General features: G+C 47.4%; 2 protein-coding genes across 6 annotated transcripts in view; one reads left to right on the top strand and one right to left on the bottom strand.

Moving 5' to 3' along the window:
• Nucleotides 1-235: 235 nt before the first annotated feature.
• Nucleotides 236-1617, bottom strand: Cisd2 (CDGSH iron sulfur domain 2). Its single transcript, XM_033466359.2, has 4 exons — nucleotides 1431-1617; nucleotides 1166-1260; nucleotides 800-916; nucleotides 236-588 (listed from the first exon to the last, which is right to left on the bottom strand). The coding sequence occupies exons 1-4, from the start codon at nucleotides 1525-1527 to the stop codon at nucleotides 499-501; spliced, it is 399 nt and encodes a 132-aa protein (XP_033322250.1). The 5' UTR covers nucleotides 1528-1617; the 3' UTR covers nucleotides 236-498.
• A 1706-nt stretch (nucleotides 1618-3323) lies between these two features.
• The window catches only part of Efa6 (Exchange factor for Arf 6), a 69165-nt gene continuing 49484 nt past the window's right edge, over nucleotides 3324-23004 (top strand). For 2 of the 5 annotated variants that reach the window (XM_033466351.2, XM_033466348.2), the window contains exon 1: nucleotides 3327-4045. In XM_033466351.2, coding sequence (XP_033322242.2) covers nucleotides 3911-4045 — 135 coding nt within the window. In that variant the 5' untranslated portion in view covers nucleotides 3327-3910. Of the gene's footprint in view, nucleotides 4046-23004 lie in introns of all 5 variants that reach the window. The other 3 variants (XM_033466352.2, XM_076520580.1, XM_033466350.2) reach the window with 3 other exon arrangements.

The raw sequence follows: 23004 nt of genomic DNA, 5'->3' as shown, positions 1-23004 counted from the left end.
TTTTATATTATACCGTATGTGATAAACGTGTACATATTGTTAGTAAAATAAATAAGTGGAGTATTTTTTTAAATAAAGAGTATTTTATTTTAGCGTTTATGCAATTTAATCGACGATAAACCGAATAATATAAACGTTGTAATTATACTAATAGTAAAAATTACCTGTATAAAATGTGATAGATACAAATATTACAATGTTCTGCTAAAACCTATACAATTACTAAACCAAAAAATTTGCGCAACAATATATTTATTTATAAATTTGTTTAAATCACATTCTAAAAAATAGGTACAGATAACAAATACATATTTTGCATTTGGTAGATCGTATCGTTTCTTTAGTTTCGAAGCTCAATTAATATATGCGTATTTAGCACATACCTCTCTCCTCTATGAGATGTCTACAATGTTGGTTGAAGGAATATTTGTGTAAATTATCGATGACATTGTAAATGGCAAGTACATACAATGACATTTGTGAATCCAGCGATATTCATTAAGCTTTCTTCTTTGCAACTATAAGGGGACCCACATTGTCGTCTTGCTCTTGATTATGAGGTCCGTGAGATCCATCGCAATACGGCCACTGAAATAAACAAGAATACTTATCGATACTAATATTTTAGTAGGCCGGTTTATCTCTACGAATAATAAATGGTAATGTATACAGAAATATTAGTTGCTCCGTCTGAGGAAATTGTGATTATATAACGTGTGTGTCACAAGCATATTCTTGGATAAGTTTAATGTAGGTCAGTAATCAACTATGCTGAATACCGAAATACTATAGAACTTACATTTTTAGATCTCCAACAGCGACAGAACACAGCCTTCTCGGTTATATCTTCTATATCAACAGAATCTACTACTTTAGCCACATCTTTTTTAATCGTGTGGTTAACACGTCCGCACGGCTGGAAAACATAATTTTACAAATAAACGGATTTGAATAAAAATACTGACAGCTTGATAGTGGATATACACTTTTCATTAATCATAAATATTAAGCAAAAGTATAGAATATTATCGAAAGAGAGCAAAATGTCGGTAATTAAAGATTATCGACGTGTCACGGTGTTACATAATCTGTGAATGGGAAAGTGAAATATACCGTAATATGTTACTAATGTCCTTGGTATTTCGGTAACAGGTAGGTTACTTACCGGTCCTCTTGCTAACGGACAAAATGCTTTGTAGGACATATAACCGATGCCACCTAGCATGGCAGTTGGTGGAATTAAAGATATCCAGTCTCGTACTAAATGAAAGGACAGAGTGCAATTAATTTCATATTATTAGCAATCTTACGAGCAATATAGTAGTTAATAAGTTTGTCGTGACATGCTAAATTATCGACTTTCTATTGTTATTCTGTATGATTTTCCGAAATAATTGAATATTTACAAAATAGAATGTTCATTTACTCACTTCCTAGTCGGAACCATCCTCCTATAGAATCTGGAATCGGCAATCCAGATAAATAATTAGGAATAGATATCTTGACGAGATGTGCAATTGGCTCCATGTTTGCTGATATTTGCTATTCCTACTATCTGAGTCAAATCACGTTCGGGATATGAATGCAGACCAGTTGGCGGTACACGGTAATCACTAGCTTAAAGTTACGGAAGTTTACGTTATGAAATATAAATAAAGAATTAAACGTATGTATACCACATACTATTAAAAGATATGATTTAAAATGAAAAATATATCAACATAGTTATTTCGTTGGAAACAAACACGGTTCTGTGCAATACTCTGACGCACCTTTTTAAATAATATCTAGTAATTGTTTCATGATTATATGCTTCATTACGTGCGTTTTTTAAATTCAAATGTCTATGGTGTTATTCAAACTAAGTATTCGAACAGCGAAGGAAGCATATTTATTCGCCAATAAATATGATTAAATTATTACAAACAATGTAACAATTAAAAATAAAATGTTTGCAAATGCATTTTTAAATTACTTATGTATTTCTAATTGCATTATTGCCGGCAGTTTTTGAGTAACGTAGTCCCCCTCGGGTGAAAGACCGGCAGGGTCCAGTAAACAACTAACGGTTTTAACTAAGCTAAAGTTTGGATCTAGAAGCGTAGGATTCGTCAACGTTATCTGCTTTCTGAATTACAACTGCCAATAACAACTTCTCAAGTTTAAAAAAAATGTAAATGCCAAATAATTCTACCACTTCAATATATCAAATATTGCGAAGATTTAGCAGCCATCTGGAGACAAGTATCAGAAACCTTGTCACCATGCAGAATTCTTGCGCAAGCGCGTATACAGTATTTCATTGCGATGTAATTTCCAGAGCGCACGCGTACCGAAGCAGTCTTTCACGAATCTAATATTAGCATGCGATAAGGCAAATGTTTGAACATTTGTACAAACACACAAATCATAATTCTCTCACCGTACAAGGACATTCGATCATCCGTGCGATCTGCTGCATCGCGTTCGTACACTTGGGATTCAAATATTCCCGCGCATTCGTATGTTTCCAATTTTTCGCACGCGTATCGAGTATCGAGTGCAAGGACGTGGCAACACTGGGCTGCAGTAGCGTTTCAAGGTCGCCCGCTGTAGACGATACAGAAAGATCAAAGGTGCCGACAGAAGCACAAAACACTTTTACGAAGATGAAACTCCTACGCTTTTCAAAAATCGATTTTCAATGCGCATGTGTGCACAAGTAGACGCGTCTGGAAAATAGCGACCGAAGACCACCGCGCATGCGTAAACATTGTCACGAACTCGCAATTATAAGTGCCATCTTACGGGAATATTTGTGTCGCCTTGTTGGAACTCGAAACGGGTACAACCTTTAGTTAAAAACATTTGGTTACTTACCCAACAGCATAGAAATCATATTTTAAGTAATATGGTATATTAAGTAATAGAAATAATATATATTAAGTGATATATGGTATATTAAGTAATAGTAATAATATATATTAAGTGATTGGGTATTCCAATCACCGGGATCCTGTATTTGCCGAACATTGGTTTTCAGCACAGTCCGTTTCAAATATTGCCGCGTTTTCCAACGTTTCGAATGTTTGCGCACGCATGATCCCTCTCCTCCTTCGTTCGGTGGCCAGGAGACAGGGATGGAAACATCGAGGCCGGAGAAACGACAACGCTGGCCGTACGTGGAGCGTCAAAGTCGCCGGGGACACGAAGCGTCGTAGTTTTCGGCAGGAGTTTCACATCTGGTGTACCGTGAAACCATGCGAAACCGGACAGGAGTTTCGGTTTCGGCTCTGCCAGGCTTCGACTAGTCCGGGTCTAGTCCGTGGACGCCGGGATGCCTTGTAGGTGGCGCCATCCAGTCAGAAGGTATATGCCGAGCAGGGTGGAGGTGTCTGCGTCGTCCGCAAGGATACGACGTCGGTTGCCGCGACTGGCCGCGACGCCGCCGCGGTTCGCGCAGGCACAGGTACGAAGTGCGCGCGTTTTCGAGGCGGTATCACGAAAAGGCGCAGGAGTGGCGTTACCACGTATCGTGTCCGATGTTGCTGGTGTCTGGCACCGTTGACGGGCAGTGGCAGTGGTAGTAGCAGGAGGTTCGGCGGCATCGTCGGGTAGAGGTGATCAGGAAAGAAGAGGGAAACCAGGGGAAGGACAGAGATAGCAGGCAGTTGTATCGCGCGGTGCAGTGCGAAAAGTGTTCGCGAAGGGGGCCCCTGGTTCATCCCGTAAGCGTGTGGGTGGTGCGTGCGTGTGTCAAGCGAGCACGTAGAAACGTTGACTAGTGACGCACCGACACATGCACACACCGTGTTAGGAAAGGGGATAGAGAAAGACGGAAAACACGGGCTGCCGGATAATCGTTGTGCACGGTGTGCGGGTTTCGTGAAGGTGCGTCAAATGACAGTGAGGTGATCAATGTGCTTGAAACATGGCTGAGGAGCTGGTGGTCACCCTGAACCGCGGCGACTCGTCCGGATTCGGGTTTTCCCTCCTCGGCACCGCTGGCCTGCCGCACGTCATTTACGACATCGTCGAGAACTCGCCGGCAGCGAAGAGCGGCAAGGTAAGTTCGAGTCCTATTCCGAATCCGTATCCGAACAGAGAGAGAGAGAGAGATAGAGCCCGGTTCGATGGTCGCACAGGTAACCGCGTGCCCGTTGCCGTCGGCGGCATCGGTGGCTTTCGAATTCGCCTAAAACTCTCGAACGCCCCGATCACTGATGCCGAGGGGGACTGAGAGCAGTCGTTACCGGTTAATGGAAAACATTGCGAGCGGGACTGTTCGATGGTGATCTAGGCGCGACGAGTGTGTATGCCTCGATTGCAGAACTTCGAGGACGGTCAAAGGTGGCATTGCGAAACTGGCAACCCCATGAGATATGCATGCACTTTCAGAATCCTGTGAATGCAAGAGCCTGAAAATAACGCCCGGTGTATATCGACCCGTGTTATTATCACGAGCACCCTCTGTCGCCCCGTCTGTTTCTTCCTCGACCTCCGATTACTTTTTATTCTCACGCTTTGCGAGCGGTGTTGGTGCTTCTTGTATACACCCGTCTTAACGTCGATGGTACGGCCGGGATGCTGATTGGCTGGGTGGGATCGGTTTAACGGCCACATTCCAGCCTGTCGGTCCCTCTGTCCGTGTGCTTCTATCCTCTCCCTTTCTCTCTCTCTCTCTCTCTCTCTCTCTCTCTCTCTCTCGTTCTCTTTCCCTCTCTCTCTCTCTATCTCTCTCTCTTCTCTTCTCCTCTCTTCTCTCTTTTTCTCTTTCCTGTTTCCTGGGGAAGGTAGCCCTTCCCGACGGTCATACAAATTGGAAAATTTGAATCGGGACAGGACAGCCGGACCTTTTGCACGTACATGCCGCCGGCTGTCTCGTTTTTCAACGGTCCGTCCTCGCGTCCACGGCGAAATATTTTTCAATGCAGCCATGTTTACGTGCCAGAATAGCGAATTCGGCTTCTTATGACAAGGTAGATACGTACATACTATATCACGCGGTGTCCGACTTCCGAGTCGCTTGGAACTACTTTGGCTTCTTGCTGTAACATGCGACGATTTATAAATTGTTTACGCGATTATTTCTCGAGGCCTCCTTCTCCGCCGACTTCTCTCTCGCCAGTGCTTAAAAATACGTTAAAAAATCGTTACCAGCGACCGCCGGCGAATTCGTCCAAGAGTAAAAGATCAAAGGATCTGATATACGGCCGTGTCTGTGTCGGACGATTAAAACGATTCCGTCGGATGGATCGACTTTAAGTCATCGAAACTTTTTTTCTTCCCGGTGCACGCAAGCGCGCGCCGTTATCGGTTCGCCAATTTTTTCGCGGCACCGGGTAATCTTGCAAATTGAATTTATACCATTCCACCGGTGTTGCACAGAATAGATCGATTGCTTTCTCGGAACTGGTTTCCGATACCTGCGTCGGGAAGATGCGTATATGTATGTACATTTCGAGTGGCAGATGTGAAATAGATTAACCGGCGTGTACGGACCAGTTTCGAAACAACCATAAGGTGCGACGGAAATGGAAATACACGTAGAATCGTAGACGGTCGTCTACGGAATATTTGAATGATAATTTATCGGGAGGTGCTGTTAAAAATGTTGTAGTCATTTAACCGTGATTTCGTGATCGTTACAGAATGTTATATTTCTTCAAATTTCGTTCGATATTCGAGAGATTTTTATTCCAAACTTTAGCTAGCTCGAGAAATGAATAATATGCTTTGTTAATGATTACGCATCGTTTGGTTATTGTTATTATTATATCGATCAATAACACGTTTAAGGCGATCGTATTGCAATTATGTTTGTTTGTTTACATTTGCTCTTCGTCGATGTAAGTATATTTTTAGACGAGGTAGCTCTCTTCCCCCCCCCCCCCCTTTCTCTCTCTCTCTCTATTTACGAATCGTGCCAGTGACGAGTAATCAAAGCGAGTGTGCCGAAAATTGTGGGACGCGCATGCGCGCACTTTTTGCATTCTACATAACTGTCGTTCGCAAAAAAGAATGCGTGCAACAGAGGAGCGGCTAGGCATTACGCGTGATTGGAATGTGTCACTTTGTGTCCAACCGTTCCTTTTTTACTTTTACTTTCGGAATTCTTAATGCCTCGTATACACGATACGCGACGGGCTGCGGTATACGTATGTATAAAAATGACTGCACGTACTACTTTCGTTGATGCAACTGACGAAATGATAATCAACTTGTTTAGGACATTTATATCGTGCGAACGATTGCGTTCAACACGTTACCCGGCTGCGTCGGTCGCCGGTAACCGATATTTACGTGCAAAATAACGCAACAATTTTACTCTTTATTCGCGGTATCATCATATTTTATACACGCACGGCGTATATACGCGTATTCGTATTTTGTATTCTTTTTATCGCTGCACGATGACTGTTCTAACGGTTTCCGCGAATCAACGTGCACATATCTATTCCCAAGGAATGCGTAACGCGTCGGGAACTCCGTACGGAATTCAATCGACTCATTGATAGAGAGAATTTACCGGAAGAGTTCGCTTTTTCGAGCACACCGATCGCTCCTACGGAAATTATTTTCAACAATCTCTGCCCGTTCCGTTCGTCGAATTCCGCGCGGAACGCGATGTTCTTTCCTTAATTGATATAATAGCAACGCGAGCGTCCCAGGTCGAAAGCAGGTGAGGCCGACCATATTGGTAGCTACCCCGCTCGCGTTATTCAACCAATACAGAGAACGCGTAACACATTTCCCGCATTGTTCTGCTGTCCGAGTTTCGCTTCGAATTTCAAAAATTGCCTTTTCCCCCCGGTAGAAACTTTCGTGCGTTGTTTGCCGATATACATTCTTTCTAAAGAATTCGATACGAATTGCGCTATATCGTTGGCTCTCCATTCGGGACATTGTGTTACACGTTTAAAACTAAATTGAACATCTCTTCGACAACGATTTCACGGATAAAATAAATACCCGGCCGAGGTGTAAGAAGCTTCGTCGACCGCTCGAAAGGGGTTGAAACGGCGAATCGGTAATAATTACTAAATAACGTCGGCGGCTAACGCGCGGATAATTTGCCTCGTTATTTCTCCGAGCCATCGCATCGGGGTGCCACGCGATTCCGCGAAATGAATGGCTCGCGATTGCCGCGGTATCAATTAGGGGGGCACGTAAGGAGTAGCCGATTCGATAAGGATGCGGCCGCAGTTGCGAAAACACGCGACGAACGCGGCGCGGCACCGCCGGGGGTCCCGGTTTCGATTCTCGATCCAGCTTTCGTTGGCCCGGTCGGTCGGGTTATGAAATTGCTTTCTTTTTCTTTCCCAAATGATCCCGTTGATACTGCCCCGCTCGTCGCCGCCTGGACGTTATGCAACGGCCCGTTGCGTGATAACGTAACGAAAGAAGAACTTGAAGTTTCTCGGATGGCAGGCGGCGGCACGCGAGCCCAACAATTAGCTGAACGCGCGTAGGTACACGTCCTCGAATTTCTCGAATTTATCGATCGATCGCTTTCTTGATAACCGTAAGACGAATGCGCCTCCCTGGTTTCCATAATTAACGGCTCTCGTGTGCGCGCGCGCGCTCGTGCTCGCTCGCTCTCTCGTCCTCTCGCTTTCTCTCTCTCTCTCTCTCTCTCTCTCTCTCGCCCTCTCGCTTTCTCTCTCTCTCTCTCTCTCTCTCTTTCTCTCTCGTCCTCTCGCTTTCTCTCTCTCTCTCTCTCTCTCTCTCTCGCCCTCTCGCTTTCTCTCTCTCTCTCTCTCTCTCTCTCTCACGTCCTCTCGCTTTCTCTCTCTCTTTCTCTCTCGTCCTCTCGCTTTCTCTCTCTCTCTCTCTCTCTCTCGCCCTCTCGCTTTCTCTCTCTCTCCCTCTCTCGTCCTCTCGCTTTCTCTCTCTCTCTCTCTCGTCCTCTCGCTTTCTCTCTTTCTCTCTCTATCTCTCTCTCTCGTCCTCTCGCTTTCTCTCTCTCTCTCTCTCTCTCGTCCTCTCTCTCTCTCTCTCTCTCTCTCCCGCTGCTTCTGGGTTCTTTCCTTCATTTGAAACGAAAAGGGAAAGAGAAAATTGGATACGCTAATTAGAGGAACGAAAATAGGGAAGCGTAGAATTTTGTCTGCACGCTCTGCTGCTTAGTTATACATACAGCATTTTGTTGCCGGGACAAGTGGATGTTGATTTGCAAGCGGACGGATGCTGGACGGTCGGTAGAATTCTATGTGCTTGCCAGATTGTGCGTCGCTGTGTAATGTAAACAGAAAATTGGCACATTTTCTGCACAGAGTGAGTCGGGGAGCTTTTTCTTTGGTAGAATTTAAGAGCTGAACGCGCGCAGTTTTCGTAAACAACCGTAGACACACGGTATTCGAAAGATTTACGATTGTTTATCCTAACAAAAGTACACTTCCATTTGTTAATAACAATAGCGATGATGTACGCGTGTTCCCAGTCAATGGAACGAACTTTAAAAGGAGTTTGCATAATGAACTGTTCACCTAAAACACCGATTCGTCGAATCTGTATTAATATTAATATTAGCTTTTCGTTTTTCCTTCTTAACAATTGTTACGGCGACTTGCCCAAATTAAGTAATGTGAAACTGCCCTGTTATGAACAACTCCTTAAAGAATAATAGAAGATAGGGGTTGCCACGGAGGAGTGTTACCAGCGGACAATCGAGGAGTCGAGATCGGACCGTCGAACGATCAACATCCCACTTCTGAAAGATCTGAATTGTATTTGTATCGAATTGTGTTATAGTTAACACCCTTTATTGTAAATAAAATGCCGCGACGCGAGAGAAATGGTGTAATTCGCAACAATATAAATAAATAACGAATGCATATTAGCACGAACATTCGATATTCTTCGCGAGGGAACGTGTTTTTCCACGAAATTAACGCAGCGTTCTTTGAAACTACGAACGGCATTTTTTCCCGTCCGAGAAACGTTCCCATTCGAACCGCGGTGAATTATTGCTGAAAGCGAAGGGTTGAATCGGGCGCTCTTTCACGGCGCGGCGCGGCGTTATTGCATCAGGTCACCTGTAAAACCGAACCCGAGACGACGACTTACTATTTATCCGACCCTTCTGCAACGCAGGAGATCGCTGTTACACCGACAGTGTCCTGCACCTTGCGTTCTGTTCACATTTGACGTATTAATTTCCGTAGAACTTGCGCGCCGTAATTCGATCCGAATCGATCGCGATCGAAAGTGGGACGCCGCGGGTACGTGTCCGGTATAGCGTATCAAGGTGCCGGTGATATCGTGTGCACAGCACACGGATCAATCACTCCTCCGGACGTCCACGATAGTATTTCGAGATTAACGAATTCATCTCTAATCGCGGCGCGCAAAGTTCGCCCGTCGCGATCGCGAGGAAGAGCGGTTCGCGCGTTCGCCACCGTTAAAATGGTAATTTCCGCGAAGTTGTCGCCCCCACCCCCCGGCCGCGCCCTTCGCAGTCGAGCAGCTAATTCGCCGATAAAAATGCTAAAGACTGCCGCGGCGGACGACAAAGTTTTTCTCTATACTTTCTCGAGCCTCGTGCAACGAGTTCGAAACTGCCGGTTCCGAAGGTCCATGGAATACGCGCGCGCGCGCGCGCGGGTCCATAAGAAAATACGGTTACGCGAGGATGGCCCCGTAAATCGGGCCAGTCGGTGGGGAAGCGGTATTTCACGGGGTTTAAGCGGGCATGCCGGACACCGTGTGCCGTTTCCCTCGTTGAAGAAAATGTAATTTTAGCGATCGGCCAAGGGCGTTTCTTGCGGCCGGTCTCGATTCTACGGCGGCACGCGCGAGAATGCATCCGTCGAGAACGCGTCGCCTCGCCTCGCCTCGCGCCGCGTCGGTGCGTTTTAATGGGTTCTCGTAACTTGCATTTCACTGGCACAGATACCCCGCGTGCCACGCGTTCATTTTTTCGCCCTCTCTTCTCTCTCTCTCTTTCTCTCCGGCTTTTTTGTTTGTTGTTGTTGCCTGGATTTTTCCGCGAGCGAGTTCCCGGCGGTTTGTCGGCGCGCTTCCTCTTGTCCGCCACGACGGAAAGGGGTCAACGACCACCGGAGGTAGGGGTAGTCTTATTTCGCGTTGTCGCAAGAACGCTCGCGATTCCTTTTTCGGGCCGGGTCGGTCTCGGGTTTTGGGCTCGGATTCGTGGCCGCGCGTCGCCCCGGATGAGAAATCGCAGAATCGTTCTGGAAAGGCTCCGGCGGCGGGACACGGGAAATCCGGGGTGTTCGAGGACGAAAATTCGCAATCATGCCGGAGATGTGAGTGCCGCTCGACCTAAAAATAGCTGTTCTAAACGTGAAACGGGAGATGTATCAGCGGACGACGATGCATTACCGGTCGTTTTCTTTCCGTTTCGAGGCTCGGCCGTCCGTGAGCAACGCAACGGCTTCTTTCGGCAGCTGATACGACGCCTAGGATGCTCGAAGAAATGGTTATATAACACGTATTTCTGCTTGACGGTTAAAAGGCTCTGTGTTCTGGCCGCGCGAGATCGCAACCGTGGTGTCGCCGGCGTGCCAGGAATCGCGCGACCGAAGGGTGCAATTTCATCGATCGATCGGAGTCGCGTCTTTTCGCGTGATCGTGAACATTTCTGAACCGGTCGAAGCCTTTGGAAAAATCGCTCGATTCGAACGCCGAAACTTTCGAACGTTTAATTATCAGACCGTGAATCTTCGCGCGATGCAAAAATCTTCCGAGTCGTCGAACGAAAATGTAGCAATGCGATGAAACGATGCAACGGCGTTTTTTTTTCAATCGGTCGAGGATCCGCGGCTCGATTGTCGCGTCGTCGAAGAAGAGATATCGGTTTCAACGAGGCGAGGAATCGCTTTCGAAGTTATCGCTCGCGACGAGGATATCGCTTATTATATAAACTCCGCTGATACGTACAGATGACGATCCGCGAATGTACACAAGGAAGTCGAATCGTGCCAAGGATGTTACCAGAGACGATGGGAAGAAAGTCATGTCTGCGTGACGTTAGCTGTTAGCTCCTGAATCAGCGTAGTTACGCATACGTGACACCGGCCATCAAGGTGTTGAATCGTGTCGTACACGAATTGTCAATTAACCTTTTAACGATCTCGAAGGATTCCACCAAGTATGCAATTACTTGAACCTCGCGCGGGTCTCTAACATGCTCTTATTAAATTGCACGAAACATTTCCGATTCGATTTCGCTCGCACGGACAATTTTTACCGCCGGGGGAATTAGTATGCTGCGCGTGATTTCTTCGAGAGATTTTCTGAAGGAAAACACGGCCCTCGGAGTCGTCACCTCTCAGTATTTTTCGTTAATAACTCGTAAACAAAGCCGCAGATTGCATTTTCGCAAAGGAAAAAGTTACTTCAAATGACCTCAGCTACCCCTCATTTTTGGCTGTTAAAATAATTGTGGAACACCCTGTATAAATTGACAACGAATTCGCAATATTTTCGTCGACCATTATTTTTGGCTAACCATGAAGTCGACGCAAAGGGTGCCCGGCATCGATGCGCTGTTCATTTAACACTGAAACTACCATGCCCTAAACACGACTAATTGTACATTGTTTCATAACAATGACAAGATTGGATTTATTGAAATCTTCTGCGATTTTTATTACAGTATATGCTTGAATGAAGGAGCTAGCGATCGTAAAAGAAAAAAGTCAGAATGCAGTCATTTCGACTGCTTTGGTAGTTCTAATGTCGAGTATGACGATATCGACGAACGGCATCGTAGCAAAGGATCCGCGCGAATTTCCTTCGCTGCCGCATATGCGTGCCAAGTTCCATTGTGATCGGCATCGAGTTGGGTGGTATTTCCTGCAAGAAGCCAGCCGATCATCGGGGATTAAACGGCGTGCAAGCCGGCCATTCGTTTGAAGAATCGGCCGCGCGACGTCTGTGAGCTGTTTCTTCGGATCCCCGCGGAACGGAGAAGAGAGTTTGTCGGTCGTCGGACGAGTGGACGGAAAGGGGAGTTTACGGCCGAAGAAGAGAGGAAACAAAACGCGGCGCGGTGCTGTGCCGGCGTTCCGTTTCTTGCTTGTCCCGAGCCCCCGACTCTTCTACCCCTGTTTGGCACGAGACTCGGCGTGAATAGCGAGCGAACGACATCTGAAAAACGCAACGGGACGCTCGGGCTCGGCTCTCCGCTCCGCTCGGCTCGGCTCTGTTTCGTTCTGCTCTGCTCTGCTCCGCTCCGCTCGGCTCGGCTCGGCTCGGCTCTGCTCTGCTCTGCTCTGCTCTGCTCTGCTCCGCTCTGCTTTGCTCCGCTCTGCTCCGCTCGGCTCCGCTCGGCTCCGCTCGGCTCCGCTCGGCTCCGCTCGGCTCTGCTCTGCTCTGCTCCGCTCTGCTCTGTTCTGTTCTGTTCTGCTCTGCTCTGCTCTGCTCCGCTCCGCTCTGCTCTGCTCTGTTCTGCTCTGTTCTGCTCTGCTCTGCTCTGCTCTGCTCTGCTCTGCTCTGCTCTGCTCTGCTCTGCTCTGCTCCGCTCTGGTCTGCTCTGCTCTGCTCCGCTTTGCTCCGCTCCGCTCGGCTCCGCTTTGCTCTGCTCCGCATTCTGAGCGTGACGAGAGCGCTCTCGATCCTTACACCTCTCTCAGTCGCGAGGTGAAGAATCGCCGGCGTAAATATCGTCTTATCTGCGCCTTGAATAGCCAACGACCGTCGGGGAAACAAAACCGATCCGGCGGCGAACGGGCGGTCGATAGGCGGCCGCACCGCGCCGCGCCGGAATAATTATCGCGCGGCAGTTTTCCGCGATAACGGGGCGCAGCTGCGATTTCCTTTTTCACGACGGAATGGAACCGTTAATCCCGGGGTTCTTAACCTACCCCCGGCCTGCGCGAGCAGAGCTCGAGCAACATTTAAGGAAAAACCGGGGGAGAAATAAATCCGGTGGATATACATTGCGCGGCCCGAGAGCATTAATCGCTCGTTCCACGTATAGTTGCGCCGAAATGCTAGTTTTCCGCTTCAAGGGTCTGCGAAGAATTCATGCATATTCGCGTGCGCGGATTCGCGGAAGGAAATGAAAACGGTGCTCGTAACTCGTCGGCGGCGCCGGGGAATTTTATTAAACCCCGTACCGTTTTATTTTTCCCCGTGTTTTTCTTAATGCGCGGCCGCACGCGCGCGCGCACAATTGAATTAACACTAAACCTACCAAGCAGTAATACTAACTGGCATGTACCGCTTCACAAAAGTGAGAAGACCTAATTCATTTGGAATTTGTAAAGTTTTTCTTATAGAACTTGCTCCAATAACATAACTTATTCGGCGCTTAACAGCGTTTACTTTCACGTTTAACTTTACTTCACTTTTACTTTTTTACTTTAGCGTTTAACTTTAACAGCCTTTTCCACGAAAGAGTGTCGGAACCTTGCAGAACTGCAAAATAAGAAAGCGGTCACTGTGACCGCGGTAGGTTTAGTGTTAAAAGCGTTCCGATTCGTGACCTACGTATCCGCGAACGTATTTCGATTCGACCGCGATACACGTTCGGCTCATCTTTACAATTCCAACGATTTTAAAAGGAAAAATTAGAGATTGGTCGTTTCGAGCCGCGCGGTTGGTTCAGCGTTAATTTTGCACAGGACTACTCGGTGTTTCTGGATTGTGTACATAGACGATGGAGATGCCTGCGGGGCGGGCCTTCCAGCTGCATTATGCGGACGTTGCTCGGCGGCTGTATTTTTCAGTAAACACGCTCCCACGGGGAAAATAGAAAAGTTCGGAAAATATTGTCCACTCTCTGAGCGCGGCGTACAATTTTGTGGCCGCCCGGCATCAATAAACAACGAAGCCTTAGCACGAAAGGCGGATCGATTAACCATAAAATTCCGGCGCCGAGGAAATCGAAGGAAACATGTTGGTAGGACCCGACGAACTCGCTTCTGTTGCTTTTAGAACCGCAAGCTCGCAGAATCTGCGGAGCACGTTTGTTTACAAAGTCGTTTAAAGAGTCGCTTTGTAGAAACTGCGAAGAACGTTCATCTTTCATTTATGGTGTACGCAAGTCGAGGAATTCTCGAATTGAATTTTGCTTTATAAGCTTGTACAAGCTCGTAGAAACTGCAATCAGGTTTCTTGCTACAAAAGTAGCCTGCCAATCTCGACGCTTTTAAATCGTGTGTACTTTTATAAAATAGAGGTGAACTATTTTATTCGCTCCGCGAGCAATTTTTTTCGGTTATCTGGCTTGTCATGGAACTTAGCATGAAAATGGGAGCTTGTGTTCGTTGAAGGTAGGCTGGCGGAGATTTATACGATCAACAAATACAAGGAAACTCGCATCCGATCCGCAACATTCGAACGAAAGACAATTTCTCAGTTATCTCGGTTGCCATTCGAGTTCGGTATGAAACCGGGAAATCTGGTCTATGCGTAATCACGTCTATCACGTTCGCAGGCTGAAAGTAGGTTGCGGGGGATTAGAAATCATTTTTTAACGGGACTTTTCTGCATCGTTATCGTTCGATCCGACGATTTAGATAAACCGCGTTAAAAGTAAAATTTACGATGTATCGCGTGCTATCGTTTTATCGACGAGCGGATCGAGCGAGAGGGGGAGAGAGAGGCGCGATAAGTTGGTTGTTACGTTACCGAACGCTGGCAAGCAACGCGGAAAAATCGGCCTTTATCCGGTAGCCAGGAAGAAAGCGAGCGAGCGCGCCGCGTTTTTCGTCGACTACGGAAGAAAAACGATTGACCTGGCGCGGCACATAAATTCGAATCTTCGGCCCTTCTTTTCGCGTTAGCTCGATGGCTGCTTTACGAGGTTGAATCGATTCCAATTTGGGTCGGGATATAACGCCGTTTGCGGACTCCGCGACAACCTCTCCACCCGGGCTCCAGAAAAATCGCGCCGGCTTTCATGCGACTTATAGAGAATGAAGAGAAAAAGGGTACGAGATCGCTCGTAAATGGACGGCGATACTTCAAAAATAGACTGCGCCGCGTCCGTGAATTGAAATACCTTTTTTTCAGATTTCACTGATTTGCGGCCTCCGCTCGCGCCGGGTCCTCGAAAGACAATGCGATTTCCTCCTTTCGGCGGGGCGACACCGTCTAATGATACACACGCTACGAAACTGCGTAAAGTTATATGCATAGCGTCGCATTACACATAGCGTGGACGGTGAAAAGAAACAAATATGCCTCGCAATTTGTTACGCAGGAAATGACTTCGCTTTAGCTATCGGAACGGTGTCGGCAATTCTATTGTCGGATCCTATCGGCGGATCTTTATCTTTATGCAAAATAAAAATTGTCTAGCTTAATGATAAGAAACGTAAGTTGGATGGAATGATCTCTGATAATGTAACGATATCCTTCAATTCTTCTAACGTCTAATTCGCAGTGCAACTAGCAGTATGTTCAGAAGGACATTGACGCGATGGACTTTGTCAGAAAATTGCTACTTTCGTCAGACTTTGTAATAATTCGGATAATTTCTGCCGATAAATCGTCTTCTAAACCGACCGTGTCGTTCTATCGTTACACCTGAGCGCCGAACGCCAAAATGCAGCAGTAATTTTCTTCTATAAAAACAAGCCGCGAGGCTCGAAGAATCGCGGCTTAGTATTCTCGGATCTGCCGGTTTCAATTCCGATCTCCGAACATCTCTGGGAGAAATTACCGCACCTTAAAGTGTCCCCCACCCTCCCTCTCGGATCCGCCGGCTCGAGATTCGCGTCTTATTTTCTTATCCGAAGTGGAGCATCGATTCCGCCCATCGAAAACGATTTATACTTCTAAACCGCGGCAGCCACTGAAAGATGAAGGGTACTTTGGCACCTGGGGGAACGTCACACGGCCGATAACTGTCTTCTTGGCGTCGTCTCCCTTCTTAGCGAGCCTCGAGCCTTCTCGATACTCGCCGATAAGAATCGACTGCTCCGTCAGGTGCAGCCAATCTCCGTTTCCTCGGTCCGGTCTTTGGACCCAACGAGGCTGAACGACGCTCTTCTGGTTTAATTGATAGCGCATCGACGAGCTAGATACGAGCTTTTTAATCCAGTAATGGAAGGCTTCCTCGACGCTGCATGAAAAAAAAACGCGAGAAGCATTTCTCGGGCGCTGAAGTCTTGGCACGGAGCACCGGCAGAGTTCTACTTGAAGAGCCCCTATTCGAATTTAAAACCCAAACATTTTCCGCCGAGACTGAGATATTGCTTATGCCGCACCGGCTCGAACATTCTATGTTACCAAGTGTCTGCACAGTTTGCAGACACTTCGAGGATGTATCGGACCTTAAGGGTGTTCGTCGAACTTTTCGTTGTTCGTCGAATGTTCGTCGAACGCCCTGATAAATCAAACTTATCATTTCTAACACGCTAATCGGATGCGACGAACTGCAAAAATAGGTTTAACTTGACCTTTTGAGAACTAGGATTCTTCGATAAGGTCTGAGATCTTGAGCTCGCAAACGAATTGCTCGCTCTCCGAGTCTTCGGAGCGGATCTCTCTAGAAAATGTTGCAAAGTTTCTCGACGGGTATGTTCGTACACGGTTCAAGGCAACAAGATCCAAGCGATCAAAAGAGGCTAGCGTACTCCCATACTTGCAACAGCTACAGCGACGGAGATCGGTATACAGAGAGAGATCGCTGGGGTTCGCAAGCGTCCCGAAGGCCACATCGGATTAAATCGACCGAATTCCCGGCAGAACGTCCCGGGCATCCGGAACTTTAAACAGAGAGAATTCCGCCATAAATCCCTGCACTAATCCCGAAAAGTATTTTCGCTCCGGTGACGGCGATATTGCCATGCGAGCCGGAAACGCGATAAAAAGCGTATCGCGGCTGGTCAAATGGATTTCTCCGGATCGTCGACAGGTCTGTCGAGCCGCTTTTATGTCTGCCGAGCGATCGAACGTGATAATGAGGCTGCGAGGAAAAGTATTAATTAAGGATCAGCGCGACGTAGGCACCACTTTATCAGGGAAAAGAGGGCATCGTTAACGTTCCGTTGCGGTTTAACGAATGACGCGGGGCTGGAGAGTGCGGTGCGGGTGGAGAACGAGTCGGAAAGAGAGAGAGAGAGAGAGAGAGAGAGAGAGAGAGAGAAACAGGGGGAGAGGAAGCTAAACCATTATGTTGCGTTAACGTAACGCTGCCGGGAAATAGGTTAAGGACGTTAAGGCCAACCCTCGTCGCTGCCGGGTGAAGAGTGGGAGCAGACGGAGCAGGGTATACCCTATGGCGATGCTCTAGCAGGGAGAGAGAGAGAGAGAGAGAGAGAACTCTGTGGACCGAGCTTTGCTCTCGAATTACCTGTGCTTAGGTCACCTTTGCGCGCGAAGAAATTCACAGAACGCTCCACACCGCTCTGCTCTGCTCGGCTCAAAAGCGAGTCCGGTCGGCCGGCACCGGGAGAAACGCGGGGATAATCATTCGGGACCCTGATCTACCAAACCTTTGATTCACGACATCATAAACTGTGGCATTTCAATCGAAATGCGTACTTCTATGTTTTATGGCTGTGATCTACGAAGCGGCGGGAATACCGCATTCCTGCACCAAGTTGGCCGGTTTTTCCTTCGCTAACGACGTTTATTTCACAAATTTGAGGTTTTTTGTTGAAACGAGCAGCATTTCGATAGCCGATACGATTGAATTTTTCCTGGACCGTTATCGATTCCCATACGGTAATTAAGAGGTCCCCAATTGCTCCAGCGATGGGTGTCTGAATAATGAACGAATTCACGGAGCCGTGAACACCTGAGGCCCCCGGTCCGAGGAAGGATCGATTAATTTAGAAGTGAAAACACGGGGATGCGTATTTATAATGATTAGCCCCCCCCCCCCCCCCGCCAGGGAGTTCACGGTTCATTGAATAGCTATTGCATTGCGTAACCGTAAAAATAGCCGCGGTTACGTGTACGCACGTTGCATCGAGCCGGTGTAAAATTATAAAGCGACCGCGGCCTTTTACTTAAAGTGAAAGTCGTTGCACTGGAACACGTACAAATTGTACCGATCAATTCCGTTCCCTGTTCCCCCCCCCCTCCCCCCTCACGCTGGGAGGTTTTCTGCGTTTTTGAATATCAGAGTTCAGCCGCGCGGTTTTCGGTTGATACGCGGAACACACAATTGCTTTCAGCTCCGCGACGCGGTCGAGAAACTCGGCGATATCATAATCTATATGCAGATACACCGAGTACCGATCGCGTCGTTCGTTCGATCGGTATCCGCTGGAAAAATTGAAAGCTATTACACGTTTTCGAGCCGCGCGTCGAGGATCCGAGTTCTCTCGATGGCCGTTGGGGGATTGGAAATTGGAAAAGCTAGAAATGAAAAACCGTAAGTTCTCGCGTCGATGGTCGGCAATTAATAAATCGCGGGCTGAAAATTGGAACGGCCGCGCTTGAAACTTCGGGACCGAGCGCGCGCAGCGATGGAAGTTGCAAATTGTAAATTGATAATCGCAAGCACGCTCGGTACATGTCATCGCGAAGTTGGACATTCAAGAATGTCATATTCACCGGCTGGACGCGAAAATATTCGATGGTTACGAACTCGTTAAAAGTTTTTAAGCCTGTGAAACTGAAAGTCCGCGCACCGCGGGGAAACAACGGGGGGGACGATCGAGATTTCGAATTCGGGGCTGAAGAGAACGGAAAGAGAGCTCGGCGGAGTAAATAGCACGGAGAGCGAACGGCGGTCTGTAATTTTAAGGAACACAACGCTGAAAGATGCAGCACGATCACCCCGAAATATGCAAGTGGTCGATCAGCCCGCGATCCCGAAGGTTAAATATAAAACTGTCTGTATCTGGTGTGCACTTCGCGAGCACGGAATTAGCCGCACTTGAACGTAAATTACACGGATTCGTGTATCGAACCGCGGTTACTCTAATGCAGATTATTTATCGTACCGGGAAGGCTAACAATAAACCGAATCTGTACGCAAAAATCGAGGCTTCGTAGACGTTTCGCGAGCGTTACGAGCTATTAGTACGCTCTGCACTCTAATACGTGTTTGTGCCCAGGTAAAATTACCGTAATTGGCAATCGTTCAATAATCCATACGTTTCATTATGTGATTAAGCGGCCGTTGCTACGCGCAAAGGGCAATAATTGAGCTTTAATTGGCAATCGAATTATCGATGTCGCCTATCGCGGGATATACGTATGCATACGTATGCCGTTCTTCTTTCGGCGCTCCAATTACCGTTCAATCATTCATTATTTTTGCGCACTGCGTCGTTCGACTATACAGAATCATTCGCCTCTTCTCTCATAACGTGCTCGCCATCTTCCTTTCCCCGATTCCTCCGCATTTCGAGCGTGAAATTGCAATCTTAAATATGCAACGCATTTCTCCGCGACAAAGAAATGCTCTCTCGCTCTCTCTCTTCATCTCGAGAACGTACTTGCATTATCGCGAGTATGGATCCATTGTCGAGCGATACGCATTTCTATTCGGTTCGCGAGCTCTCAAATTATTCAGAAAATATTAAACATTCTAAATTAATATCGATTCTACGGAAATCTGTGGAATTTTACTCAGGATAAAAACGAACGAATCTCGGAATATCGTTACACCATTTTTCCGAGTTATTCAGATCATTATAACACTGATTTTTATTTTCACGCAATCTTTCGCGATCACTTTTGCCTATTGGATATATTTCTTCTTTTCTGTTTCAAATCTTTTATTAAAATATTTATTAAAATATTTTATTAAAAAGGGCGCGGAGGGGCAATTTATACTGGAAGCGTTCCGGCCAGATGAAAGTCGAATGTATATCCATTTTTCAATCTCGGCGTTCGCTTCCGTTTCCGACAGATCGAATCTCCGGATAACAAGATCGCACAGGATCGAAATACCGGATTCATAGGATTCCTGTGCTCGTGTCACAAGATTCCCCGCAGCCGTAGGCGCGGGGTCCCACGTATACGTGCACGTGTACGCGGTATTATACGTTATCGGAAACGTACACGAACGCGTTCGATGGCGGCTCACGGTCCATCTGGCCCGGCGGGTGGCCATTTTTATACGCGCCGCAGCCACCGGGGATGGTATTTTCGCGTCCGATGGGAACAATTTTTCATCGGTAAGCAAAACTCGCGTGCTGTATTTTCGTTGGAAAATGAAAAACATCGGTGGAAACAGCGGCAACGTGAATGATCATGAAAACGGAACACCGACGAGAAACGATGGCGAAACGAGAACGGACGGACGTAATGAAATCTTTTAAGGGTAGAAAACTACTCGAAATAATTAAAACAAAAAAAAAAGAAGAAGACCACCGCATATTTCGCAACTCCTCGAAATATCGTCGTGAAGCGATCGTTTTACGGAGATCAAGAGTCAAAGGGACATCAAAAACTCGTTGACGCAACGTCGGCCGCGCGTAAACCCATAAACATGCCGGTTACCGTGCATTCCATTATTTCGAATAATTTTATCGTTGGCGCCCGATGTTCCTGCTGCAATTTTTATGCGAGGATCATAACGACTCGAAACGGTCCGCAAAGACCGTCGCGGCAAGTGGAGCTCGCGTAAAAAAGAAGAGTTACGGGAACGGCGCGGCGAGACGCGGCGGGGCGGGGCGGGGCGGTCGGGGGTGGAGAGAGGAAATGACAATCGTGAAGTAACATTTTAACGAGTTTACTCGCTCTTGCCTGGAAGAATCAGGATAATACGAGGTCGCTTACGAAGTTATACGGCTCTTTCGCTAAATTTAGCCCCCCTCCCTCCCTCTCTCTCCCTCTCTCTTTCTCTCCCACCCGCTCTCTCGCGGCCCCCCCCCCCGCGGGTGCAAAAGAGACGAGAAAACGACGCCGAGGACGGCGAAGGGAGGAGAGGAGAGGAGTCCGCGTAAAAGCGAGAGTGCGCCGCCTCTCTTTCTCTATTCTTTCGCGCCTCGCGACACCGTTTCGCTGAATTTAAGTTCGCCTCGGCGAGAGAGCCCGAAACGAAAAATTTCCTCGGCCTGGCGGAACACTGTTACCTCGGAATTTCTTTATCCACGTAATAACGGAAAATAAAGCGCGCGGTAAGTGGTCGGAACACATGCCCGGGGCGGAAGCGCGCGGAATTTACGAGCGTGGAGCACGTATTGTCTGGGCCGGCTACGCCGAGAAAACGCGACGAACGGGGAGAATCGGATCAGCCGATCGACCGTCGGATATTCAGAATTCATAGAGAAATTGGCGAATCCGATGAAATATTACCCGGCCGGTCTCTCGTTGCTCGATGCAACTTTGACGAGGCTCGGAAAAACCTGTCTAATATTCATGGTGGACGCGATCTCAGGCCTTGGCCCCCGCCGATGTCTTGCGTGCAGACAGTGCCGGGTAAAACTGTATTTCTATGGTCGAAGGTACATCGGATATGCATTTGTTCGATTGATTTTTCGAATACTTCGATCCTCACGATCGTGATCGCAAGCCCCATTTGTATTACTGTGATATTCGGTTAAAATCAGGCGTATAATTATTGCAAGAATTATTTGGAGTTATTATTTATTTTTATTATTTATCATTTATTAATTATTATGCGGAAGAAATTTCCTATAATGATCAACCAATCGATTGATCATTACAATAGTATAAGTTACATTCCTTCTTAGTTGTGAGTAAGGACTATCCGGTTGCTAATAACTTCGACGTAGCATTGTTCGAGATTACAGTAACGTCTCCCTAACTGACGCTAAGATCGTGCAGAAAAATAGACAATTTGGAAAGAGGAGATACGATTATCCGAGCCTTGCGTCTCGTTTTTATAGTTGTTGACAATTCGTAACCATAAAAACGAACCGCAAGGCTCGAACAATCGTATCTCCTCTCCCCAAATCGTCCATTTTCTGTGGACAACCCGAGCGTCAATTAGAGAGACATTACTGTATTACGTATGCGTTCCGGCGATTTTGACCGATAGCGTCCACGAGAACACGTTTCGCCGGAAGTGTGCCAGCTCCGAACAGTCGTCGGGGGAGCACTCGTCTCAATCTAGCTCGATCAAACGGCGTGCATCGTGCCGCCAGCGAAGTATTCCAAGCATTAATAAATCAGCCGAGCAATTGAGCGTTAGAGCATCGAGGTCTTAGATCGGCGAGGCCGAAGACGATCCTTAGACAATGAACTTGAACGATTCACCGTTCAAGGGAAGGGAGACGCGAGCCGAGCTTCGCTGCCGATTTTCGCGAAATTGGTGCTGTGGATCGGAAAAATTGGGTTCAAGGAAGTGGAACGAATCGCAGCCGTGGGATTGCACCGTGCACCGTGCACGCGACTATGTGCTCACCGGTGGTGGACCCGCTATGAATATGCATACACGCTTATGCGCAGGCCGCGCGCGGCGCGGTGCAGCGCGATGCAGCGCGGTGCGGTGCGGCGCGGCGCCGAGCGAATTCGCGCTCGTTAGTTTCAGCCAGTTGGTGGCACAGCCGCTGCGTTGCCACGTTGCCACAATCGAATTAAATCGGACAAGAAAAACGAGATTCCGATTGCTCGACGTGGTCGCATCGCGGCCGTTAGATTTGCAAGGGTCGAAAAAAAAACGTGCAAGAAACCGCCGTGATAATCCAGGCTGGAAGCCGTAACTTGCCATTTCCTCTGTAAGAGCGCGGCGCGGGACTGGCGACCGTACGGAGCAGTCGACACCGTTTTGCAATTATTCGTTAGTTTCTGCCGCGGTTCCCATCAATATTTTCATTCTCGACGGTGTGGAAAAACAAGGCGCGCCATCGATTGCGGTCAATTTCATTTCGAGCGATTGTTTCGCTCAACTTTTTGACTTTTTGCTTCGATCGCCTATGCGGCCGATACGATCCCTCTTCATTTTTATCCGAGAGGATCTACAGAATATCAAAGTCGTATATTATTAAACCGCGGATCTCCGTTGCAAGAATTTGTTGCGCCGTATCAATGTATCATATTTATCAAGCGAAAGATATCTGGCCGGCTAGATTTTTCACTATGACTAATAACTCGAATTGCACGCGACATGTTCGCTATCAGCGTCGCACACACGCGCGCGCGGCGCTCACAAGCTTGTACTTTATCTGCACAAAT

Source organism: Megalopta genalis, chromosome 3 (genome assembly GCF_051020955.1).
Source record: "Megalopta genalis isolate 19385.01 chromosome 3, iyMegGena1_principal, whole genome shotgun sequence".
NCBI classification, from domain to species: Eukaryota; Metazoa; Arthropoda; class Insecta; order Hymenoptera; family Halictidae; genus Megalopta; species Megalopta genalis.
This window is presented reverse-complemented; position numbering and strand designations above follow the sequence as displayed.